General features: G+C 47.3%; 1 protein-coding gene across 3 annotated transcripts in view; it reads right to left on the reverse strand.

The window, feature by feature from the left end:
- myh11b (myosin, heavy chain 11b, smooth muscle) overlaps positions 1-25,279 on the reverse strand; it is a 34,567-nt gene extending 9,288 nt beyond the window's left edge. For 2 of the 3 annotated variants that reach the window (XM_088936438.1, XM_088936440.1), the window contains exons 1-26: positions 25,220-25,279; positions 18,157-18,523; positions 16,752-16,908; positions 13,101-13,128; positions 10,082-10,181; positions 9,555-9,581; positions 7,857-7,949; positions 7,466-7,529; positions 6,828-6,926; positions 6,575-6,718; positions 6,133-6,228; positions 5,875-5,993; positions 5,492-5,644; positions 5,023-5,196; positions 4,737-4,910; positions 4,207-4,321; positions 3,640-3,833; positions 3,318-3,439; positions 3,077-3,146; positions 2,584-2,744; positions 2,116-2,224; positions 1,822-1,953; positions 1,347-1,553; positions 872-1,009; positions 436-559; positions 63-234 (exon numbers count right to left, since the gene is read on the reverse strand). In XM_088936438.1, coding sequence (XP_088792564.1) covers positions 63-234; positions 436-559; positions 872-1,009; positions 1,347-1,553; positions 1,822-1,953; positions 2,116-2,224; positions 2,584-2,744; positions 3,077-3,146; positions 3,318-3,439; positions 3,640-3,833; positions 4,207-4,321; positions 4,737-4,910; positions 5,023-5,196; positions 5,492-5,644; positions 5,875-5,993; positions 6,133-6,228; positions 6,575-6,718; positions 6,828-6,926; positions 7,466-7,529; positions 7,857-7,949; positions 9,555-9,581; positions 10,082-10,181; positions 13,101-13,128; positions 16,752-16,908; positions 18,157-18,504 — 3,320 coding nt within the window. In that variant the 5' untranslated portion in view covers positions 18,505-18,523; positions 25,220-25,279. The remainder of the gene's footprint in view (positions 1-62; positions 235-435; positions 560-871; positions 1,010-1,346; positions 1,554-1,821; positions 1,954-2,115; positions 2,225-2,583; positions 2,745-3,076; positions 3,147-3,317; positions 3,440-3,639; positions 3,834-4,206; positions 4,322-4,736; positions 4,911-5,022; positions 5,197-5,491; positions 5,645-5,874; positions 5,994-6,132; positions 6,229-6,574; positions 6,719-6,827; positions 6,927-7,465; positions 7,530-7,856; positions 7,950-9,554; positions 9,582-10,081; positions 10,182-13,100; positions 13,129-16,751; positions 16,909-18,156; positions 18,524-25,219) is intronic. The other variant, XM_088936439.1, reaches the window with a different exon arrangement.
- Between the last annotated feature and the right edge of the window lie 428 nt (positions 25,280-25,707).

Raw genomic sequence — 25,707 nt, forward strand, 5'->3', positions numbered from 1 at the left:
CAGCAGCGAAAGTGAGAAGCACTGAGGCAAGAACCCTATGGTCACGCAAAGTCATAGTGTACCGTGCCAGTGCAGCCTGTAGCTCCTCCTCTTTCTTGGCCAGCTGTGCCTTCAGTTCAGCAATCTGGGCCTGCAGGTCTGCCATATGCTCCTGGAGGTCACTGGACTCGGCCTCCAGCTTGCGCTTGGCCTTGTCCAGCTCCTGGCGGCTCTTCTCTTCTTTCTTCAAACGCACTGCAAGACAGAGACATTAAGCATCTTCTACCAGGCTATGGTTAACCGTAAATAAAAAGAAGTAACTTTTTTTTTTACACAGCACACAGGAAATGATATTGATGTTAACACCTGAAAGGAGCATGTGAGAATACAAGAAAAGGTCAGATGCTTCTGATCATAAAGAGCAACTGCAAGTTCAAGAAAGACATGCGGGTGTACCCTCCAGCTCCGAGATCATGGACTCATGTTTGTTCTTCAGCTTGGTCAGGTTCTTGGATTTCTCCTCCTCCTCTGCAAGGTTGCTGCTAAAGTCCGCTATCCGCTCTTCCATCAGCTTCCGCTCCTGGGAATTTCCAATAATGGCACAATTAAGGTGGCAGCCAGGGGTGCAGAACATGAGCACTCTCCAACATCACACTTTGCAACAGGTCTGTAGAATAGGACACCCTCACATCCCAGCTCCTTTCCCAACTTTTCAAAGTTCAGGAGGCTATAAAGCTTTCGGGAGATGTGGTATAAGTAAATAAAGTGAGTATTCATTTGTTCTGGACGAGGGTAAAAATCAGAATACCTTACATGAAGTAAATTGAGGTTATTCCCAAGTTAAGGCTAAAATAAATGACTAAACCTCTTGCAAGTCGAAACCCCATCTCACCTTGAGCAGCTTATTATTCTGGTCCTCCATCACCAGGATGTCATCCTCTAGCTTCTTAATTTTGCCCTCAGATGTGACCTTCTCTAGCTGCAACTTCTGACGAGCATCTTCCTCCTCTTCCAGCTGCTCTTCCAGCTCCTATAGGCCATTGGGCAAACATTTGGGGAAAGATCTGTGTTGAGAAGCAGGTTTAGGAGTTCAAACAAAAGGACATGTACTGCCTGTATAGACACTGTATGCCATTCACAAAGGCATAATACAATGTCTTGCAAAGCATAGAACCTTTTGCACTATGGTGATCTTAGATTTTACACCATAACTGCATAGAAGCAGTGTGTGGGAGCAATATTCTCTTCACGACTGATGATCTTCCATCACTGTGGTTTGGGATGAGATCCTCTTTTATGCAAATGGGATAATTTAAATCAATTTCAGTTCCTACGTGATCAGAAACAATAGGACTGTGTTGCCAGACCTGGATCTGCTGCTGCATCTTCTTCTTCTCCATCTGCAGGCCCTGGCTGCGGTCCTCCTCCTCCTCCAGCCGCGCTTCCATCTCGTGCAGGATCTCCTCCAGCTCCTGCTTCTTGGCAGCCAGCCGCACCCGCATCTCCTCCGCCTCTGCGTACAGCTCCGTCTCCGCCTGCAGCTGCTCCTGCAGCTGGTTCTTCTCCTCCAGCAGCTGAGCACAAGGGAGAAGAAGGGCGAAGGGTGAGTGAAGATTTCAGAAAGGGTCAAGATGGGGGTGGGGGGGAGCGATAGGACAGCCCAAGTGAAAGGAAAAGTGACAAACCGGAGCAAAGCACTTACCAAGATGAGCAAAGATGGGAAAGGGGAACAAACCAAATGCAACAGCTGCAAGTGGTGCATCCTTGCTTGGGTCCTCGGAAGTGCCAGTCATTGCAACAGACTACCGCAAGGAGGGAAGGGAGGAGTTGGCTGCCCATTACCTGAGAGTGTTTCAGGGTGATCTCCTTCAATTCAGTCACCGTCTTTTGCGACTCCTCCTTGAACCGCTGGAGCTCCTCTTCCTTCAGATGCATTTCTTCTTCCTGCCGGGTCACTTGCAGCAGGGGCTTAACCTAGGAGAAAGCACAAGCAAGAAAGATTAGTGCTTCCATCAATGAATGGAGCAAAATCAGCCCAGATCTCCAGAGAGCAGAAATACAGACACCAAGCAGACCCGATAGGAAGAGCTCCAATAGGATTCATAACTACCAAAGCACAGAGGATCTGGGACTTACCTTGGTGAAGAGCCTCCACCATTGCCAGTTGCGCAGTTTGAGGTAGGCAGCACAGTTCCTCTGGATCACCTTCATGGCAGTCAGCTGCTGCTGCCGCTTGGCAAACGCCCTGCCAGACGAGATGCTGGGTTAACCCTGCGGCTACGGACCCTTGTACCGAAATCTCAAAAGTCTTCCTTTAGACCCCGAGGCTCCAGTGCACCCGAGAGCACAAAAGTAGTTCTACTTTCATCCCTGAGCTTCACCTCTGTGTATCCAGGAATATTACAATCCTGCTGTGGACCCTACTGCTACAAAGATTAAATGCACACAGGGGTTTCACAGGGAAAAAAGTAAGCAGGTGGGACATCCCGATTCTGCCCCTTCCCCACACCAGTTCACCAGTTCACCTTGAAACTGGACTTTTTTTTAAAAATCCTCCCAAAATTTAGACTGCCACGCACCAGCCGCTCAAAACCAAGGACTCACTTTCTGGCCAGGTATCCACGGGCCTGGGCCTGGAAGGTGATGATGATGTCCGTGATCTTCAAGTCCCGCTCCTCCTCCAGGTGGGCGAGCACCCCAGTCCGGAAGAAGATCTTGCTCTGGCCAATTCGGTACAGGTTAGGGTCCAGTTCCAGGTGCTTGATCTGCAAGAGGAAGCAAGGCGGATGTAACTGTACCGTGCGCCTATTCGTAGAGAACGGGGCTACTCAATACATTCCCAGTCTTCACCATTCGAGTTCAGCTGGTTCATTAATCCTGATCATGGAACAATTCAGGAAACTGTTGTAGCAAAACTAGCTGTAATGGAGAAAGGCAGGCAGTGGGAGCTCGTGTATTAGGTAAACCAGCATAACAAGGGCCATTTTTTTTTAATTAATAGTAGAATAAATGGCAAAATGCAATAAGACCCACACACTTTTAGAATACAAGTGTTTCAGAAGAAAAATGGAAGTCTAAACAGTCTGTGCCAGCTCACCATTAATATGCAGGCCTGTTTGCCATCCATAAATCCTTTAGGAATGGCACCAGCAGCCAAGATTTCATATCTGTTGGGCGAGAACAGCAGGAGAACAGTCACAATGCAGGGCTAGATAAAGGTCTTTTGAGAGGTCCTCGTCTTGTAAAACTGCCCAGTAATGGCACCCATTCCTGCCTGCGACTGGTGCTGGCAGCCACCGCGCACGGTGGGGCGGGCGGGCGGGGGGGGCTCAACTCACCGCTGACGGAACTCCTGGAAGACGATGCGGTTGGGGAATCCCTGCCGACAGATCCGGATTCCCTCCAGCACACCGTTACACCGGAGCTGCTCCAGAACCAGGTGCGCGTCCAGCTTGCCCGCCTGGACCACGTCAAGGATAAAAAAAAAAAATCTAATAAAAGACGAGCTAGCAAACTCCCCAGTTCCATTTTAAACAGCACCCTGTCAACATGCATCATCAAGCCACAGGGCAAACAAGGATTTGGGTGGGGTGGGCAATTGATCTATCTCGGAAAGGGTAAGGACCCGTTACGATATTCGGTTGTTCCAGGAGAGTGTACCCTTTTCTCGTGATTGGGGATGATGCAGCGCACAAAGTTGGGGCTCGTGTTGCGCAGGGTGGTCATCAGCTTGGCGAGGGACTCCTTGTACAGCTGCCCCACCGTGCGAAACATGCCCTTCTTGGTTTTGGAGGCACTGGGCATGGAACTGTCAGACATCTTGGCCATCTGGTCCAGCCCCACAATGCGGTCCACTGCCAGGGACAGGGAGAGCACAATCAGCCCTACTACAACACCGATGCATGGCCATGCTCCTAGCAGTACTCTGTGATAGACTGGGCCAGACACTCATCTACAACAAATCCACAGCCCCACGTCTTGAGTCATAACTGCATAACCTGCCCCGTCCTTTGCTTTAGTTCGATACCATCAGATAAGTACTGAACTCTTACAGGAAGTTACCATCTCAGCTGGATACACATGCTGGATGCCGATGTACTACCCTGTTCAAAAGTGGTCAGCCAGGTTTGTGGGGAAAACAATGTAGGCATTCACCACTTCAGCAAAATGCTTTGGAGTAATTCCGTGTAAGGCATGCCACCGCCTGCTCTCAACACAGAGCCTCACCATCCTTCCAGAGGTCAGCCACATACTGGCTGGAGGACGCGTTCAGCAGGGCAGTGACGTTGTCATTCAGGGGATCCATGTTCTTAGTCAGCCACTCGCTGGCATTATAGTCCACCTGTAAAAAAAAAAAAAAAAAAAACCGTTTTGAAGTTGACCTTTCGTTTGTAAAATCTCCTCACAATTCTGCAGAAACTCCAGTTTGTAATTGCATGCTTTTTTTTTTACAAGGTATTTAAAGTTGGCATTATTGGCTGGTTACTTTCAAAATTCTGATCAGATCACCAGGGGATTTTTAAGGCCCACAATTCACTTTTTAACAGGTCTTGCTCAGAAGTGGCGGGGGAGGAACTTTTTTTGTGTGGTTGTGGGAATACCAACTTTATTATGTCTAGTCATTACAATCAGAAATAAAATCTAATAAAGGCTTGGATGTACAGCAGCCATGAAACACCTAGGGAAGTGCACTAGAGCTGGAGCAGACAGAAGGAGAGGGTCTGGCCAAGAGGGAAAGGTCTGGATACATTTCTTACCCGTCCAGCATAGTGGAGCACCGAGAACTCAGTCTTGTCTTTAAGCTGCTTGGGCTTCTGGAACTTGGGGTGATTGCCCTGCTCGTTGATCAGCTTCTCCACAAAGGAGGTGTCTGTGGCTTTGGGGAACCAGCATTCTTCATCCAGCAGGGCCAGGATACCAGGGGGATTATTCTACAGGGAGAGAAGCTGGATTAAAGCGGACTGGAAGGGCAGTGCAACACTAGTTCACACATTTCCGCAGCTCACATAAGGACAGCCCACGTGCAGACGGGCACACACTGACCGGCCTCTCGATGAGCTCGATGCAGGGCTGCAGGTCCAGGCCAAAGTCGATGAAGTTCCACTCGATGCCCTCGCGCTGGTACTCCTCCTGCTCCAGGATGAACATGGTGTGGTTGAAGAGCTGCTGCAGCTTCTCGTTGGTGTAGTTGATGCACAGCTGCTCAAAGGAGTTCACCTGCAGGACAACACAGCGGGAGGTGGATTCCTTCCCATTAGTGTAATGAACTTCACACATCTGTAAGTCTTTCCAGTAAACCGTAAGAAATAACTTTTTACATTGTGCCTGAGGCATTTGGTTCAACTTGACTTGCAAGTTAAAACCATTTCCTTATCTTCTACTTGGCTATCTGCCAGGTGAAAATCTCCAGCACTGCTAGAAGAAAATAGTCTACATTCCTTTTGCGCGAATCACCGCCTGCGAACCATTAAAAGTAGTAATAGATTCTGGAGCCTCGGAGAGCTGCCCTCACCTCGAAGATCTCAAAGCCCGCGATGTCCAAGATGCCCAGGAAGGACGCCCCCTGGCGCTTGGTTTTGTCCAGCGCCTTGTTGACGCGAGCCAGGATCCAGCGGAAGAGGCGCTCATACATGGCCTTGGCCAGAGCTTCCACTGCAAAGTCAGCCTGGTGGAGACATGGGAGGGATAGGCCATGAATATGCTTCTATCCCCATCACCTCACCAAGCCTTATTCCAACTTGCATTAATGTACCTCTTCTTCAGACTGTAGCACACAGTTGGATACAACACAGGTGCGTCTTTGTTTTAAGACCGATAATGAAAGCTGAATTCTTGGAATGCCCAACACTGGCACATGAAGTGACAAGCTTCTCAAGTTGCCGAAAAGGCTCCTACCTGCTCTTTGGTCTGTGCTTTCTGCACCACATCTCGACCCACTTTGATGCGGGGGGTGAGGATGGCTCGCGTGAAGTCCGTCACATTGATCCCCAGCAGGTGACACACTTTCTGGGCAGCTGCAGTCAAGGGTTAAACATCATCCATCAACAAGGGAAAGGGCCAGTTCTCCCCCAGTATAAGAAGAAAAGTGAACCGCTACGTATTCAATTTGGCATTTTGTAAAATGATTGAAGACTGATGTTCCTGCCCTCTTACCCGTGTTGTCCGGCATGGAGGCCTGGTCATTGTTCCTCTCCTTCTTAAACACAATGTTTCCCAGTTGCAGGACAGAGGAGACTATCTTCAGCATGGCTAAAGGATGCAAACAGTTGAAAAGCATTACAGATTAATCTAACTCAGGTTACAGGGGTCCTACAGCTGTTAAAATTTTAAACCAGAGGAGCTTAGCTGCAGTTCTGTACCCTTTTTCTTTTCCCAGCATGCTTCGTCCAGATGCTACAATTATGCAAAAGCTCAAGGGCAAACTACCCCCCCCCCCCCATCAGATCTAGCTTTTATTCAGAGCGTGGATTTGCAGAGACCCAGAACTCCCAGCAGCTCTTGAGGAGCAGGGCTCGTGACCTCCCAGACCCCAGGAAAAAACTTTTCAGCCATTTTTCTGAGCAGCGTGCCAGGCAGCAGTGCCACGGAGAGCCACCTGTCTGCTCCTCTTGGGTGAAGCCCATGATGGCCATGGCCTCCAGCGTCTCGTCGAACATCTCGTTGTCCTGCTGTCCCGGGATGGGCACGTGGCCCGACACCAGGAAGCGGTAGTTCCCAAAGCCTTCCAGCAGCAGCTCCTCTGCGAGAAAGCACAAGGATCCCGTGACGGTGAACCCACAACTCGCTTTTAAACCTGCTGCAAAGGAAGGAAGCGGGTATCCTCCACCAACAGGAGGACTCCTCCTTACCACGCAGCTTCTCCCCAGCCCCGGCTAGCATGTAGTAGAAGATGTGGAAAGCTCTCTCGATCTTGGCCTGTCTGATACAACGGGATTTCTCCAGCAAGTCTGCGGCAGGAAATGGGTTAAGGAACAATTTGGGAACAGGAGCACCAACCACTCAAATCTGCAACACCATTTCAGTGACCAGGAGCCAGTCTGACCCTGTACAAAGAACTGGATTTAAATGAAGGACTCTTGGCACAAGCCCGTGAAAACCGTAATAAGCCATAGATAAAATCTTAGGCTAATAATTTACTTTTTCCCAAAGAGGCTCAGGCTTTTATGATGAGAGGAGATTAACAAAGCATGTCAGACCACAGTTTTAGAAGAAGCTTTAAAACGAAACATTCGCAAAACCTAACAAGAAATTTAATTATTTGTGACTGCTGAAGCCCTAGAGAGCAGCTTGTTCGGCTTCTCGCTGTGGGGGGGAAAAAAAAAATCTGACTACGAGCAGTGCGTGACTGGGGGCTCTCCAATGAAAGACGGACATGCTCAGCAGTGCCACGCGGACCTGCCCTTCCCAGTGGGCAATGCGTTTGACTGGCCCCCCCACACCATCTCCTGGGTGACCCCAACCCCTCCAGCATTCTCCATCAGGATACAGGTCTCAATGTTGGCGCCCACAATGTATCCCGTCACGTCAAAATTGATGCGGATAAATTTACCCTGTTGGAAGAGAGAAAGACATGCTTCAGCCACCTTGTGTGGTGCACTGACAATTGTCACCTATAGTGACAGTAGTGTATTGTGTTTGTAAAACTGCCTGCACAGTTATTTGTATATTTCAGCATGCAGGATCTTCAAGGGAAGATAAGCATGCTGGTGGACAGGATGTGGTCATCTTGAAAGTTCATAGAAATTTCTCAAGGTTGCCAACGCACGTGAGCAAATATCAACATTTCCATATTAGATATACAGTCCTTTCGGGAGTTGAAGTACATAATTCGCTATACATAGTTGTGAGGAGGTCTGAGCAAGAGGGCCTATACTTACGAATCGGGAGGAGTTGTCATTCTTGACTGTCTTGGCATTTCCAAAGGCCTCCAGGATTGGATTGGCCTGCAAGAGCTGCTTCTCCAGCTCCCCCTAGAGGACAAGGACAGAACAGCTTAATGACAACTAGACAACTGCATATCAAACGAGGAGGGAGGCAGTCGCCTTAGAAGCCAAACCCCAAGCCTTTTTGAAAAGAACATCCTGCTACAGCTTCACTGGAAGTTCATGCCACCATCTCAGACAAGCTCTGGGGAAAACTGTTTGAAGGGAAATGCAACTTATTGAAAGGTTGCCTTTTGCAATCTTACTATGTGGAAAGTGATCATTCATGTTGGGCGGAAATTCAAAGATCAATAATGTTTCTCCCCCCCCCAAATAAAACCAGCTGAGCCCCAATTGATCTCCTCTAAGCATTCAGTTCAGACCATTGAGGAATTTCTCCTCTTTGAGCTGGGTTTCTGCAGCACAGCAGAGAAAACGGGGGTGGATATTCTCTTCCCCTTTGGTTTGTGGGTCTGTGGTTCTCCAGTAACATGCATCTTGCAAATCAACCCATTATGTCCAACAGGCTGCAAGTCTTACTTTCTGTGACCTTTAAATGATGGCACGCAGACACTTAAGACCTTTTTTTTTAAAAAAAAAAGAGGCATCTATGCAGCGTGAAATGAAAAGGAGATATCTACCAGAGACAGTTCAGCGCAGTGAAGGAAAGCACATCCATGATAGCACCAGACACTGAGAAAGAAAAGAGCAGAAGGACAAGTGAAAGAACAGACTGGAACAGAATAAGACCAGCTCAGGAATGCTGAATAGGAAGAAAGAAATGGGAAGCCATGATCAGACATGTCCGCTTCTCACTGGATGATCAGTTCAAGCGATTGAGAGCAGAGTGGGGGCAGGCTGGGGTCACTGATGGTTTTCTGTAGGAATGCCATTGAACAGTTCATTCCTTAACTAGTCCCACTGACATGGGCTTGGTGCTTGTTTGTACACGGCAGGAGACAAGGCTGCCCCTGATCAGTGCCCGCAGTCATGAGGAACCAGTGCTTCAGGAGAGCTGTATCCGGTGCACAGCTGGCGCATAATCGTGAAGCACTTGAGGAACCACACTGTGATGAAAGACGCTCTAGAAGTGTAAAAGGTACTATGATTCAGGTGTTGCAAAACTTCACACTGTGCATCAAAGTCAGACAGGTAGCAACTGCTATGGGACAATTCCTCCCCTCGGATGGGATACGAGTATGGATGGGAGAGGGGAGGGGGCATGCTCACACTGTGCACCTTTAACCTTTTCACTGCCACCCCTAGCAGTGAAAGGGTTAAAAAAAACAGGAACTGAATTATGGGAAGGGAGACATTACCTACCACCCAGAACACTCAAGATACAGCAGTGAAACCGCACTAGCACATTTTCAAGACACAGCTCTTCCCCGTTACAAGATCCTTTTATAAGTACAGTACTTGGAAGAATACTGCCAACATCTTTCATATTTCTACAAAGACTCGCATGTCGAGGTCAAGCATTGAGTCGGATATTTATTCATCACCACTATTAATTTTTGGACGTGCTCAGGGCAAAGAGGCCTCGCTCGCGCGCTTCACTGCAGTATCTCTTCCTGGGGAGCAGCTTTCACATGCAGGTCCGAACCCACAACACACACGCACGGACAGACTCAGGCATTCCCCATTACTCACGTAGGCCAACTGCGATCCTGCTTGCTGCTATTTGGAGGAAATTATGACAAAGAAGTTACATTTTGTGGTTTCCTGGAAATGGGCTGCGTTTCCCTCCTTTAGGAGAGGGGATTTCAGCCTGACTGATATGGAGGAGAATGAGGAGTTACATGGACACTGTAAAACGGGTATTAAACAGGAAGGCTTCCATGTGATGCTTTACTAGCAGTAGTTTTTCCATACTCTAGTTGCCCATGTCAGATTGTCTTTTGAAAAGGCCACAGAAGCTACAGGTACAGTAGTAGTGCATTAAAACGGACACCTTCTTTAAAAGGACCTAGTGTTCAATTAAGGACTAGCAGGGGGTAGGATCTTCCATGCATAATTTATAAACCTCAGTTCCCCCTCTCCCTCTGCACTAGACATAACAGACAGGTTTGGGGACCTTTTAAAAAAAACGCTCACACCTGCTCTTGTTCTGCTTATGCTAAGGCACAAGACTGGACGTGCAAAAACGGCTTCAGACGGCTCCGAGGACCAATACTCACAGCGCTGGTGTCCTTTTTGCCTTTATGGGAGGAGGCCACCACAGCCAGGTACTGAATGACTTTCTTGGTGTTCTCGGTCTTGCCGGCTCCAGACTCCCCTCTGCCAAAGAAGGGCAAAGTCCACCAGATCAACTGGAGTTGCAAGATCTTCCCCCAGCTTTACACAATTGTTACTAAACCTCCAAAACGACACTGCTACTCGAGATGAAATCAAAGATGTACCGAACATGGACAAACAGCGCTTCAGTTTTTAAATGTGAAGGACTGATTTACTAGATGCACCAAGGTCATAGAGTCAATGACCCCAGATTAACTTTAATAGGGGAAATTTGGATAAATCTTAACTACTGGTGTGAAGCATCAGCAGTCCACTAGAATTATACTCTTTTATTAACCAATAACGGCAGCAAGCAATCCAATAATCTAAACAGTCCTTACAAGAAGTTTGTGCTTTTTTATACATGGAAATTCAACCTGTTCATTTTCCAGCACCAGTACTACTAAAAGTACCGCTTTTAAATGCGAAGAAAAAGTCCAACCTTAAGTCACATGCTGCATTCTATCACAACATACTGCATAAAAAAAGGCTTTGGTGTGGGAAACGAAAAAATAATTGTAGCTGTTCTCGCTAATTTAGCCAGCCTTTGATCTCAAAGCACTGGAGACAGAGTGATGAACGATTCAATCCCTAACAACTCCAAAAAAGGAAAAAGTGCACTGCTGATTCACTGGGCATTGTAATGGGTTGTTTAACAGGCAGTGGGATCTGGGGAGATTGTGGATTTAAAGTCCTGCGTTTCCCAGGTTGTCTGTGGGAGGAATTCGCCTTCCTCGGTAATCCTTGGTATTGTAAGAGATGCCTCAGCCCCACTCATCCTCAGATCTATTGCTCAACTGCAGACTGTTTAGTAACAATTTATCAACTTCTGGGAAAACCCTCTTTTCTTGCGTAAAATGGGGAGTGTGTGCATGTGGGGGGGGGTGGTAATACTGAAAACCTTTAAATATGCTCTTGAGCACCCCAAAAAGTCTCTTGGCTACCAGTATGATTTTATGGCATTAAGGCATTTTCACTAGAGTCTGAACTCGGTGCCGAAAAGCTCACTAACTGAACGTCCAAAGGTCCCCAGCTAATAATCTAACTACTTCCTATTGCTCGGGGCTCAGGGTGGTCCTCCCAAGACAACAAGTGAATGCTAGATGGCCTTTTATAGGCAGGGAAGTAAAAGGGGTAATGTAACTGGTCAGAGTGATAGCTTATCATTCCAAAAACGAAGCTCTTAATTCTGGCTTTGAACTCCAGCCAAGAGGCTGTACGTGAACCAGCATATAGGGGCGACAAACTTCCATCTTAAGATCAGCTTTAAAAAAAAACAAACAAAACAAATTCACAAAGATTTAAGAGGCTCAAACCAACTCCTGCAGCCATATACACCTGCCCTCCTGTAAAACGACTAGTGCTGTTCAATACATAGGCAGAGGTGCAGAACAGCAGGCCCGAGCACGACCGGGGCAAGGACTGTGGCTCAACCGGACCCACCGAGCTCCAGTGGGAAACTGGATTCTGGGTCTGCCTTAGTGAAGTTTCACCAGCTCTTTTAAAGCAAGCTGTCCATGGGAGACACAGAGACACTGCTGGCTTGGGTTTTATGGCCACATTGCCAATATCAGAAAGAGTCTCGCGTTGCACGGCATTAACGGCACCTTGGAGGAGGCCTCGAGAGACAAGTGGAACAAGCAGAGAAGAATTCCCATCGGCAATCTCCGTTTCCCCAGAAGAGGGTGGGATTGAGTACCGTCACAGCCGAGTTCGCCTTCCAGTTAACGGCAAATGCCTAGCTGCTCGGCATCAACACCCAACAAACGGGGGGGGGGAAATCCCAAACATCCGCCAGGAAGACAGCAGATAGCGTGCAGGAAGGCGTTGGAAACGAACTCGGAGAACGCCGCATCCTGGAATCAGCCCAGAGCCCGAGGTAGTGGGTCGGAGATGGCCCTCCCACTTCCTCTCTGCTTTCACAGGAGCGGAACAGGAAATGCAGCTTGGGCCAGAGAAGACCACGCAACAGACGCCAAACCTTTGGACGGAGAGAAAGGGGTCGATTTCCCCACAGTTATCCGTCGTACGCCTTCGATTCCCACACTGTTTAGCAAGGGTTCTTCTGAAGTGGTGAAGGGCGGTTCAGTTGCCGCTCCTAACAGCCAGGCTCACCCTAGTCACCAGGCCTTGCTTGGGGCTCCCTGTCCTGTCCAGGCCAGATACAAGTCTCACAGGTTTCATAATATTTCAATACAAGAGCCCCGTTACAGGAGCGTCACTTCAGCCACAGGTTCGAATGAGGGTCTTGACTAGCAGGGAGTGGCCATCATGAACACTCCAGGAGGCTGCTCTGGTATCGCAGCCACCCTACTGAGGAATGATGGGGGGGGGGGCCCCCCATACGGTGATGAAAGAGGAACAGGAAACTAAGGTAATGTCCTCCCAAACCCACTGGCGGACCGAGATCACTCCCCACCCCGTGAGCCCACACAGGTGAAGGAAGCCTCCGCCAGCTCCAGCACAGCTCCACCGGTGTCCCAGCATGCACCTCCGACCACACGCCACACAGCCCCGCCAGTCAGGCCCCCTGCTACCTTACAACTGTTTTCACAAATGAATTTAATGAATTGAGGCACGGATTATGAAGAGTGAGCTTCCCCCCCCCCCCCTCCACTAATGGCTGATAGCCAGGCTAAACAGATCAAGTAAAAAAAAAAAGGAATGCTAAAAACAGACAGTCTAGTTTTAGAATCTGCTTCCTGTGAGAGCATCTCAGAAGACAGCTGACCCAGGCTCTCATCTGAACAATTCTCACTCGTTTAACTTTTAAGACTCCTGGTTGATCCGACTTCCTGTCTCATTGCCCATGAGTACTGAACAAAACTCCTCCAGGGTCATGGGGACCCGTTTTATATGCCTTAAAGACCAAAATAGTCATACTGGCCATCCTCCTGGGATAGAAAAAAGACTTTCACTTACGTGCAGAGAATCGATTGATCCTCACGATCTGTAGGGGGGAAAAAAAAACAAGAAAGTTTAAATTCAATGCTATACAATAGGCTAAAATTGTGTCAATCTTATTTAATGAAGGAAGGTGAAAACTGCTTAATAGCCCTGTTGCACCACTTTCCAGTTCCTCGGAGGAACTGAGGATCTTGCACAGTGAGAATTCCTTCACTATTTAGACAGTTTTCTGCCAAATTCAACTGGCTATTTTCCGCCAATGCACAGACGTCATTGTTGGATACAGCAGGCCTAAGCATTTACAACCGCAGGGGAGCCGAGAAATGAGATCAGGATCAAAATGTATTTCTAAAAATATCTCTGAAACCCACATAATGATCCATTTATGGATATTGTTAAAACCCTTCCTTAGAGAGACCAGGTACTAAAAGCATGGGAGGAGGATAGCGAATTTCCCCCAATTGTCACATCTCATTATAATAAAGGGAATAAATTTAGACTTCAGTTTGTTGGAGGGTAGTGGTGGATCTCCTGCCCAATTCATTTGGGTGCTAAAAGGGAAATAAAAAGACATAGGGTATACACTTGGATGTCCTTTTTAAATTCTCACTTAAAAGCCAAGATTCATGAAGAAATGTATGCACATCAACGATACCATTACCAGTTGTATGTAGTATATTGCAGTATAATAGAATAGCTCTGCCTACTCTACTTCACCCAAGAAGTGAGCATCAGTCTCACTGAAGCGCATTACCAGACACCACCTGAGGCTGCAGGAGCATCTCTGAGCAGCGGTCCTCCGGCTGCCCCTGCCAGTTAATCCCACATGTCCCTGCCATGCTATAAACACCGCCGACTGCCTTTCCTCATTATGGACATAACTTGGCTGGACTTGGCTGCACACACAAAATGCGGCGCGTTCCCCATTTCTTCCTAATTAAGGCAGAAGCCGAGGCATTTCCAAAGCCGATCCAAATAAAGAGGCACTGCATTCTTCAAAGCAAGAAGCTCAGCCTCGTGCCCTTGAGCTGAGGGACCAGGAGGTAGCGTAGGGCAGTGGGGCCGAGATCGGAGCCGGAGAAGGAAGACCCTATTGTAAATGGGCCCCTAAATCAGGACGGGTTTTTGACATTTCCATACTTCACTAACCTTGGCTAAAGCTCCATCACGAGAATTGCTTATGCGAATTAGAATTCAAAATCCTCATGCTCCCCTATAAGGCTCTACACAGCTTGGCACTTGAGTGCCCGTCTAACTATTGCCCTACTGCCCACCTCGCAACCTTAATTCATCCAATTCTGGTCTCCCCATTCCCCTCTACATATATGGGGTGCCGTGTCATCCATAAGATCTGGAACTCTATTCTTAAGGATATCCGAGAGTCCCCTTCAAATCCAGACTCCGAACCTTCTGCAGAAGGGCGTTTAACTGGTTCCGTCTGCCCCTTTGTTTTCCCCAACCCTTATTGTAATAGTGTAACTCTGCTGTCCCCTCTCATTGTGTATTTATTCTTGTGCCAATTGGAAAGGCAATATTGTATCTATATCAATACTATAAGGCACTATAGTATTGCCTTGCTTTAAAGGCAGGTCTGCTTTGATGGGGGAATGTACATCTTCCCAGTGGGATGTAGAGATTGAGCTCATTCACTCCAGTCTCCGATTGCGGATAATTCTACAAAGTTTAGTCTTTGACAAGAAAGGCATAAAATCCGCGAGATCCAGACCAAGATAAAGTGGTAAAGAGCAGGGGATGGGATTCAAAGAAAGCCTCAATCAAGCGAGAGATTTGCACATCAGCTTAATGCCACCAACTCGCTATACGGGTTCTTGCCTGCATAAACACTTTATTAAAACAAACGTTATGCCCTTGTGCACCTAGTGTAATCAAACCCCAGGAATTCCATCAGGTCCCCCATAGCCCGTTCACTTCCATAATGCAACACGTACAAGTCAACAGCACAGCAGCAGCACTGGGCTGCTTCATGCATCAGGGTGGGGAGTTGCTGCTTGACCAGAGAGGGATAGAGAGCAAGCTGGGCAGATCACACAGAAGAGAGTGGCCATGTGAAACCTGCTTACAGTAGTAGAGCACTAGGACATCGGTTGCCATGCCAAAGAGAGGATCAGGGAGGCATGAGTGTTTGTAGCAGAAATTAGAAGATGCTATGGGAGGTGCTTATCCAATGCAATAAGCAATCTAGGATATCTGCTCATGAATACTAAAAAAAAAAAAAAGCAACTGCTTTTATTTGCAATTCTCAGTAAGGCACGAACAAGAAGTTTAGGAGTTAAATTTAGCACTCCTGAGTGCTAACAGCAGTCAATGACAAAGCAAAAATAACAGTCAAGTGCGTCTATCAGCACGAATGACCCCTGTGACAAGCCACAGTAGCACAGACGGCAGAGCAGCTATCTGGTTCTCACACTTGTTGTGGTGTTAAACCACTGTCACTGAGGAGGGAAGAAAGGCCTAGCTCACGCTACAAGAGAGTCTTTGGCCCCGTCCTCATCACACTCTTAAAACACTTCATTCTGAATATCGCTCCTGGTCTGAAGTTTCTTTTTTTGCAGATCTCATCACACTGGACCTCAGGGATGATGCTTTGGAATCCCAAATGCAGCTACAGCTGCAAGATCCATGCCAAGTTACAAGACTCCACATCTGTGAAAGTTCTGAGTGCCTTCAACAGGCTCTTTAACACCTTAATTTCCCTATGGAATCAAGTCTCAACTATTTAACTGAAGTCTCTCAACCTGCATGAGCTCAGATCAGCATGAAGCCTTGATCAGGTTCCAGTGTTGGAACTGCTTGCTGGCACATTCAGTATAGAAAAAAAAAGTTTCCAGGGTTTTCTGTATTTAAATCCTAACTAATATGGATACTGAAAGACCATTCTGTTAGTTTCTTCACAAGCCTGGCTGCCACTATTAGGCAGATATGGAATTTATCCTGCTCCATTTTCAATATTTAAAACCCAAGAGTTGGTGAACGGGGCATTCAGAGGGTGAACAAAAAATGTGAAGATTACTGGTTTATCGGTTGGTAATTAAACAAGGTGGCTCATTTGATTAGTAAAAAAAAAAGTTATCTGAACAGAAGTTCGACAGTGAGAGCTTTGTTAAAATCGGCTTTCATTGCTGCAAGTAGAGCAGCCGACCCACAATCCACATGACAGCGCGCTCGTTTTCATCTTTATCAGGGTTCGAGGCCTGTGGTTTAGAATTCACAGATAGGTTGTGAAGAACTAGAAATGGGATAGGGAAGGTATTTACATTAGTCAGCTGAGAGATAAGGACTATTCAATGGGTCATGTGGGAATTTAAATATAATATACTACCCAGCTGACAACCCACTGATCTTCTGGACAAAAACATTCTCATGAAGGAGTTCAAGCAAGCTTGGAAGCTTCCCCTCAAGACCAGCTGATCCACAGTCCAGGTCTTATACAAGGTTACACTCTCATAAGGGGACAAGCAGGTGCTCACGGCACTGAGATCCTCACCTTTGACTACAAGAAGGACCTTGGTAGAGCCCTTTAATACATCTGTGGAAAAGGCAAAAATTCACAGAACTACCATTTGTGGGACACTACCGAACCCTTAAGAAGGGAGAGAGGCCCACTGCGATAGGTGCTTCTGAGCCGTTTCCAAGGCCAGGTCTTACCCTGCAGCATGCTCCTGTAGGCGTTGTCAGTGATGGAGTAGATGTGCGGAGGCACCTCATGGCGCTTCTTCCCTTTGTACATCTCAATGATTTTCTCCGAGTAGATGGGCAGCATCTTATACGGGTTCACCACCACGCAGAACAGCCCCGAGTAGGTCTGGGGGAGAGCAAGGGAGAAAGGCTCCATCAGGAGGGATAACCCACCGCACGAGGAGGCCATCAATCAGAAAACCTCTCGAAAGCCCAGGCATGAAGGGCTACAAGAGGAGAAAACCTGCCAATTTAAGGAGAAATACTGAACTATCGCTAGGCAGTTGCAACAAGGCTTTGGAACAAGTGAAAACCACCACTTGGCATGAGTTTAAAATTGACATTTGTGGGGTGGCTAGAATTTAACGTAGGCTCTCCTCAATCTTTGTGATGGACACTGCATCGTGCAGCTACACGAGTCATTACCATAAAATGGACTTCATTTCTATCGTCTTTAAAATCAAGGGTGATGGCTTCTAATCATGTAGTCATTTATTGCAATTGTACAATTTGTAAAACAAACCTTGCAAAAGCGTCAGCTGGTTCAGTGCAGCTGAAACTCCTGCGTGCTTAGAAGTATCTCAGGCTCATATCCCAACTACATGAGTCAAGCAGACTCTTGCAACACGCAGAGGATACCCTTGGTTGTCATGCATGCAATTTAAAACCACTCTTCTGCAACTGAATAAGCCAGCCTTACCACATTCTTGGGCTATGTCCAAGATTCTGGAAAACCTTTAAAAGCCAACAGTATCTCTTCTCCCAAATCCACAAGGTTGTATTTCCTGCTCTGAAGGCCAGGCTTTCTGCCTGTTATACAGTACCATACTATCCTCTCCTTTACCACGGCATTACTGACTCCTGTACATGCCCAAGAAAGCCTAGTTTGCTCTAAATTGCTGTGCATTTTGAGCTGAATTTCCTTATGCAGATATATTTGGGGGTAAAACCACAAGGAATATGCTGTACCTGGATGACAGGCAATCCCAGCACAAGGAATGGAAGATCAAGGTGAACAGGACTGCATTTATCCCCAATATTTAGGCTTGATGGCATGCATTTTATTTGGCATCATGGGCACTGCAAGAACGGAGCTCAGTGTGCTGCTTGCCGTAGGACAGAAGGAGCTTTTCCAAATCCTTACACTCCTGTTGGGCTTAAGGATGCATTCATGATCTTGCATTCCTCTAAGCTTTGCAGCCCAGCAGGCTACCAAGGTGAGGAGTTTTGCTTAGTTTTCCCCCCTTATACAGCTATATACGCACAGAATGAGCAACTGGCTAGACTGATGCCGAGTTGTCATTGGCCGTAGGGGCATCTCCAGGAGTAGAGGACTATAAAAGTGCGAGAGGCACTGCACAGGAAGCATACTCACATAGATGAGGCCGGAGAAGTACCTCTCCCTCAGGTTGTGCAACACCGACGCCTCGTTCAGGCAGGTCAGCTCAGCCATGTCCTCCACCTTGCTGAACTTGGGTGGGTTCATCTTCTGGATGTCGTCCTTGTTGAAGGTCACCTTTTTGCCGTTCTCCGCCAGCTCCACCAGCACCTCGTCGCCGTGCTCCTCCTTCATGCTGGCCGCCTCGAACCCGTGCCTCTCAGAGGGCACCCATACCAGCTTCTTGGCGGACCAGTCAGCCTGCGCCAAGGGGCTGTTGATGTTCTTATCCAGGAAGAGAAACTTCTCGTCCTCGCTCAGGGCGGTCCCTGGTTTCTTCGCCATCTTAATTTCACAAGGTGAGCTGCAAAATCGGGGGGGAGAAAAACAAACCAATGATGACTAAAATGATCAACAAACAGGTCTTGACAACACGGGATCCTGCCGTTTTATTTTGTAGTGTGCGTTTCTAACTGCAGGGAGAAAATGTTACATCAGACTGTCTGGTCACTCACGTGGCTGGGAGGTAAAAAAAAAAAAGTTTCCCCATCTACATACACACAAGAATAAGGACCTAGCAAAGCCATAGTCAGTCCCAGTTAGGACACTGTACAGGAGAACACTGGCTCCCAGCTTTAAAATTATTTACACCACACTGACAGCACATGGTGAACAGGCCTCCAAGTCCTCAGTCACATGCGCTGAGGGCATGTCCTACACCTGCTCCCATAAATGTGGCCTGTAAGAGAGCTCTTTTGAAAGCAAGTTGCCATTGTGCTCTGATCTGTTTTCGCCACAACAGCACTGCAAGATCATACTGCTCCCCTCAAAGACGAACTGTCGGTCTTCAGCTCCTCTTAGCCCAAGATCTAGACAGGGTGAATACAGTGCCCTTGCATCACACCTGGCAGTTGGTAGTCCTAAAGAGAAAGAGCATGGTCTGGTCACAGGCCTTCTTCAACACCAACATCATGATCAGGCGTTTTAATTATATGCAGTTCACTTCTTGCATATTGTGAATTGTTTTTTTTTGGGGGGGGGGGGGGGGATTGTTCGAAGGTTCCACATTTTGTGAAGCTGACCAATCGAGCAAGACATTTAAGGTGGGGTTGGTACACCACCCTGCATTTTAAGCATTATTAAATGCAAGTCCACTGAACCTCTTTGCTAGAAGAAGACGCAAGCTGCAAGTCTCAGAAAGGGTTAATCATCCTTATCCACACAATCTCTCAGCTTTCAAAAGCCTCACAGAACGCTCCCTCCCCACCGCCACAGACCTATCAACAAATACAATCCTTCATTTAGAACTCCAAGGACAGAGCTGGGAGCCGCTGTAGTAAGTGCTACAACATGTGATGAAGGCTAATTTCTGTCCTTTAGGTCTTGTGTTGCTCCATAAAAACCATCTACCATTAGCGACAATTGCAGCCGTAGTAGTGACTGCAATAAGAACAACATCTCCGATTCAGGGCAATGTATGCCTAGTGCAGCCCATGCCGGCATGACCATATAAGGGCAAGTTCTCTGCAGCCGGAGTCTTTCTGTAGACCTAAACAGCAAAGCTAGCTAATTTCCAAACAAAGCCCTTATAGGGAATAGTATGTCTGCAGCCAGGCATACAGTCACAAAGCATAGTTTATGCCAGAACGATAACATGCAACATGGTACTTCGGGGAACTGGGGTTAAATGTTTTGCAAAGAAAAACCTTTACCTCCCACAACATTGCACTGGGACACTTCCAGGCATTATTTACAGGAGCTATCAATCAAGGAAAGTTAAACGCAAGCTTATAGCTCATGTTGAATACCATCCGTGGATTTTAAATGCATTTGGGACAGTGAAATTTTCTCCATTTTAAGAGAAAGGCCCACATAAAAAAAAAAATCCAATACTTCTAAATTGGTTCATAAAGAAATGGCTTCTTTCACAATAGAAGAAGGGAAAACTTAATACAACACTTAGCAACATAATGCCTGTAAGAGATTGCAGACATATTAATTGTGATCAAGCTAGGATACAAATGCCTGTTTCACAAGCTTCCAGCACGAGAACTCGCAGGGGGTCCTGGATTGATAGGAAGACTAGATGACTAAGACAGGCAGAAATTCTCCGGTCTTTCATGTTGTTCCCAAGGCTGTCTGAGGTCTCCCCGTCCTGGCAGAGCCCTGACCTCTGCAGAGAGACGCATTGGCCAGTACCACAGAGGCAGCTCCAGTCTCCCAAGACCTAAGCAATGTTCACACAGGATCCGCTCCCTCGGGATCTTCTGAAGAGCAGTGGGAAAGGCACACAAACCACTGCTCCTCCCGGGAGCAGATTCCAAACAGCTGGCACAGCCAACACAAGCCACTTCTAGAGTTGGTTTGGCTTTGCCTTGTATTCCGATACGATCACCTTGGGACCCTTTAGGAGGATTAAGTAGGTGGAAATAAAGCTTGCAAACATTAGTTCAAGTAACTGTCAACTAAAGGAAAGCAGTTTGAAATAATAAAAAGCCTACCCAGATGGACCCAGTGACTAAGGCACGTCGCCATTTGCGTTTGGTACCCAACTAACTTGATTAGCTGGTTTATTAAACATCCCACCCGGGTTTCCCCCCCAAAGCCTTATAGCTTAAACATGAAAGGATGTCCATTCTGTTAGCTCTCTTCCTCCATGGGGTTGGAGACAGATGTCTGGGTTTTGTTGACACTATCTGTATGCTTATCAACCAAGTGCGAGCATCACTCTGAATCGCCAGCAGTTGAAGATCTGGATACAAATCCCAGCTGCTCTGCAAAGCTTATGGGAGCCTCTATTTGTCAACAACGCGGTGGGGGGCAGGGGGAGGATGTGCAGATCATGGAAAAAAAAAATCTATATAAACTCCCGTTTAGCAGCTTTCTGCAAACTGCTCTGGGGACTACAGTACTTTTAGGCAGCAAGACTATTCATGCAATAGAGAAACTGCCTTCTCAGCAAAGAACTTAAGACTAGGGATTCAAGTGTCACAGTGTATTGAGGGTAGAAAACAGTAGGCAGGCACTGTTGCGTTTATTAGGGTCTTAAGTCACATAGACTAGACACAGGGATAGCTTGGTGAGATAATGGAGATCAATGCGGTAGTGAGGGTCATCCATATAGAGAAGCTTCAAAGGCTAAAAACTTCGAGTAATAGCTGTGTGCAAGCAACTCCTACAGTTTAACCAGCTATTTCACTTTATAACACACAGTGCTATAGAAAACCCCATATTTTGCCTTTGTGCGGTTTTTGCTTTTAGCACAAACCAGACAGCAGAAGCAGAGCCCCCCAGAGGGGCTGCGTCCAGGCTGGGGTCCCAGGACCGGGCCTTTGTGAAAGCCTAGGGAGATGCTTTAACCCCCTGACTCGGGCTGGCAGCAGTGGCGCAGAAGGTACAAGCAAGCAGCACAGCCACTGCAGTGGTGGGAAGGGCAGGGCGAAGAACAGCTTCCTCAGCTTCACAAAACAAAAGCTGAACTTCCCTTCGCAGCAATAAACCGCTCATGCCTGCTGACGGCAAAGCGGCAGGAAACCGTGAACTCCCAAGCCCAAGCCATGGAGGCCCAGCCTCCTTCCAGTGCAGGAGGACATTCCTGCATCTGAGCAATGAGCTCTGCTTTTTCCTCAGGTACGCATGCAGGAGAACCTGGGGTGGGGGTGGGACTTTCTGCTCGAGACCTTCAGATCAATCATGGGGTCTCTGCTGTACATGAGCACAGGACAGCAGTAGTACAGTAACCTGGGCCTGCAGCCGATACCTCCTCCTGTACCTCTCCAACGGGCTCCCTCACCCCATGAAGGTTTCTAATCACCCCTACATCTCCTTCCTCTCTCGTTACTACAACGGACAGCCACACATGATCAGAACATCACATCGCCCCCTTCTTCATCAAAAAAAGGTGTGAAGCTCTTAGACTTGGATTTCATTTTCAAATAGAAATGGCTTATAGGGTGGTATGCAACTTCTGGGTTTTTTTATTATTATTATTTTGGACTCATGCTAAAAGAAAGCTGAACTGTTAGCCGACATACCATGGCACTTCAGTCAAAGAGAAATTTAAATGCTGCAGCTCAATTCTAGTTTTCAACTTAAAACTTAGGAAACTGTCCAATAAAGACTTAAAATTTAACAAACATAGGGCCAGCATTCTTACAAACCAAAGGATTAAAGAAAGCTAGTTTTCTACCAGTAGCAGGAATTACTCATCTTAATGATACATTTCCCAGGATTTACAGCCTGGGGTCAGCACCTGAGTAATTCTATCCTCTAAATATGTTGGATGTTATGGCTTAATTAAAACAAAGAATCTCTGACCCACTTCAGTTCATGATGTCCAATACATTTTGAAGTCCATGCAACGGCAAACTCATTCAGTTACCTTAATCTAGGCTAGATTGCAGTGGTAAGAAAGTTATTTTGATGTTCTAGGTTTTGCATGCAAAATACACGTGTTGCATCAAAAGCCTGCATCGGATAGAAAGGACTCATTTAGACTCCCATGTTTCACAATGCAGAACACCAATCACTTTGCCTAGCCCACTAGCTTTTCCTCCAGTCTCTTGGGTGCAACTCTACCTGTGTGCTTCAACCCTGCACGACCAGCACAGCACCTCAGATTTACTCAGAGGTGCAACATCAAGTGCCCTGAACTCCAACAGCCTCCTGTGAAAACTACAGTACATCATTCAATAAGATAACTAACTAAAATCCTACAAGATGTTCCATAATAAACTGAATTTGTTTTGCAGGCAACAGGGACTCCCCTCACCCACCTGGATGATGTGACGGCAGCCATAATGCACCAATACCCTCCCCACACACCAGCCATCGGTGAGGAGAGCAGAGTGATGAAGCCAGTTCAGAGATGGGGATTAGGAGGCCATGATTGGTAAAGACCATGGGGAAATTTGGCCAGGGCACTGGGTTAACACCCCTTGTAATGCTGGTTACCATATTTTAACACTTTGCTAAGGATGCATACATGTTTATTGTTCAGTAAAGACACAGCTGGAGTTTGGTAAAAATAAATGACAGACAAAAACAGTGCTTGCCCATAGGTGAATTAGCCACTGGACGTTTACCCTAGTAGGAAACGAACTGCTTTGCCACAGGACCTCTCAGCTACAGCAGATGACCGTGCCAGTGAATCGGGCTTCAATCATCATGAGTCACAGATGGGTTAATAGTGCTGTAAGCAAACCGGTGTCTGACGTTTAGAAGAGGATTCTGCAACACAGCAATCATTATGCCTCATTGCATTACAGCTTTTGGGGGGGGGGGGGGGGGGCAAGCCCTTCATGCAGTGTTGCAACACATATTGTAAGATAATCCAGGAGCCATAGGGATCTCCATCTCCACAGCTGAGGGACAATTCCTCTGCGCACGTATCTGATGAGCTACTTTAAAAACAGCCATATTTGGAGAACAGTTCAGCTCATTTCTTCTTTTTGTTCAAGCAAAGTTAACTTCCTCCAATTTGCTGTAGAATTGACAATGAGCTTTATTTGGCAAATTATGTTGAAAATAAGACGTGCATACTGTGGGACAAATACTGCTTACAGTGGTTAGGAGAGAAGGCAGCAGTTCAGGCAGAATTAACCTCTTCCTATTGCCTCAGCAAGCATTTCTACAAGCTGCTCTGTGCTTCAGTACCAACAGAGGTCTGCTGGAGTAACCCTGCGTGTTCTGCTCATTTGAGCCTTCTCAATTAATTAACAATCAAGATTAGAATTTTATGCAATAAGGTTTTGAATGGCCTTTTGAACAATCTAGATATTATATATAAAACAAAGTTGGTCAATTCAGTTTGCTGGGGCTGGCCTGTTCTGAGTCTTGTCATGACAGCACTGCAAGCTTCGCTGTGGAGCACTGTTTATCTAAATCTCCTCCGCAGATCACAGGCAAAAAAAAAAACCTCCCTTATTAATGCTGAAGCAAGGAAACTGACGTAAGAGAGGCTAATGTTTACACCGATAGTGCCCGATCCCCATCCTTCAACACTCTCCTCAGTCCTGCACAAATGAGAGAATTAGCCCTTGCGCCAGGATTGTAGCAACTCCAGTAAAACAAGGTATTTAATGTTTTATATAAGCTGTGGCCAAACGATTTCTTCGTTTCAGAGCATACACGACAGCGTTTGTTCCTTTGTTTACTGGTTAGTTTTCCGTGTGTGTGTGTGTGGGGGGGGGGGATTCCTTTACCAGCTGGACGCTTATCACCATTACACATCAAATATCTGCTAGGGTTAAAACGGAGCATACTGGAGCAGAAACAAAAAAACAACCTTTCCCATGCTTTACCACAGAGAGTCAGCAAAACTGTACACGCCGCGACATTGTTTAGTTTTCACTCGGTTTACCGCTAGACACACACAGGGATACCCTAACCCGGGCGCACACACCCGAGGCAGGTGCGCCGACAGACTGAACTCCGAAGCGCACCCGAGACACCGGAGGTGAGAGTCTCCGCCGTTACGCAATTAAATAGCACCATTTACAGAACCTGGGACAACAAAAAAAGCGTCAATAAAATGGATTATCTGATTTTTTTAAATTGGCTTTTCCCCCCCCCCAACCATTTTAAATCGACCTTCCTTTAGCTAAAGGTTGTTTGTCGGATGACATCCGTTTCGCAATTAACGGAGAAACATTTCAACACAACTAGAACACGAGTTGTGAACTACCCCCGATTCTTTCTCCCCGGTGCTTGCGGACAGACGCACCTGTCGAATCAAATGAAAGGCACACCGGTCGACAGTACAACATTTCCCGGGAATTAATCGGAGCTAGAGAAACCGACGACAAAACAAGAATTCGGCAGAAAAACTGCTTTGAGTTTCCGTCTTGGAAACCTTTCAAAGATAACCAGTCCGCGCAGCTCAGGGGCTCAAAACAAGACGTTTAGGAATCGTGCATCTCTCTGAAGCGAATGACAGCCGGGAGCGCTAACAGCCCGCAGCTGTGCAAACTCCTGCGCTCTGTAACGCGTCGCTGGCGCTTGCCCGCCCAGCTCCGAAACCAGGGCGCACCGCTGCTGGAGTCACAGGTACAATACTCACAAGCGGGGCTGCTGCCTGTCGGGATTTGGAGAGTCCTGTGCTTGCGGGGATACTCCACAGACGAACTGTCCAAATTACCATCCTCGTCCTCCTTCGGAGTATTTAAACGCAGCCGCCCAGCGGGAGGGAGGGGCAGAGCGGTCAGACCCGCCCCCCTCCCTCCACACGCTACTGGGTCCGGACAGCACGGCGCAGGGTGAAAAAGCCTGCCCTGGCATCTCCGCATGCAAAACTGTGACAAAGATAACGCGATCATGGGGTGGTTGTTGGTTTTAGGACTCTTAAAATGTGAAATAACGAAAACAGGACGTTCAGCATTTCGAGATGAACGTTTGATCCTAATGAACTTGACTCACGCAGGGCAGCGACAGGCTGGCTGGTGCATTAGCGCCCCTGCAGAACAGCTGCATCGCGTTGTCTTCCAAGAGGGAGTCACCCACAGCCCCGTGTGCTGGAGCTAATATTCAGGCAGGCATCGGCTCACCTGG

Source organism: Atractosteus spatula, chromosome 18 (genome assembly GCF_055471065.1).
Source record: "Atractosteus spatula isolate fAtrSpa1 chromosome 18, fAtrSpa1.hap1, whole genome shotgun sequence".
Taxonomy (NCBI): domain Eukaryota; kingdom Metazoa; phylum Chordata; class Actinopteri; order Semionotiformes; family Lepisosteidae; genus Atractosteus; species Atractosteus spatula.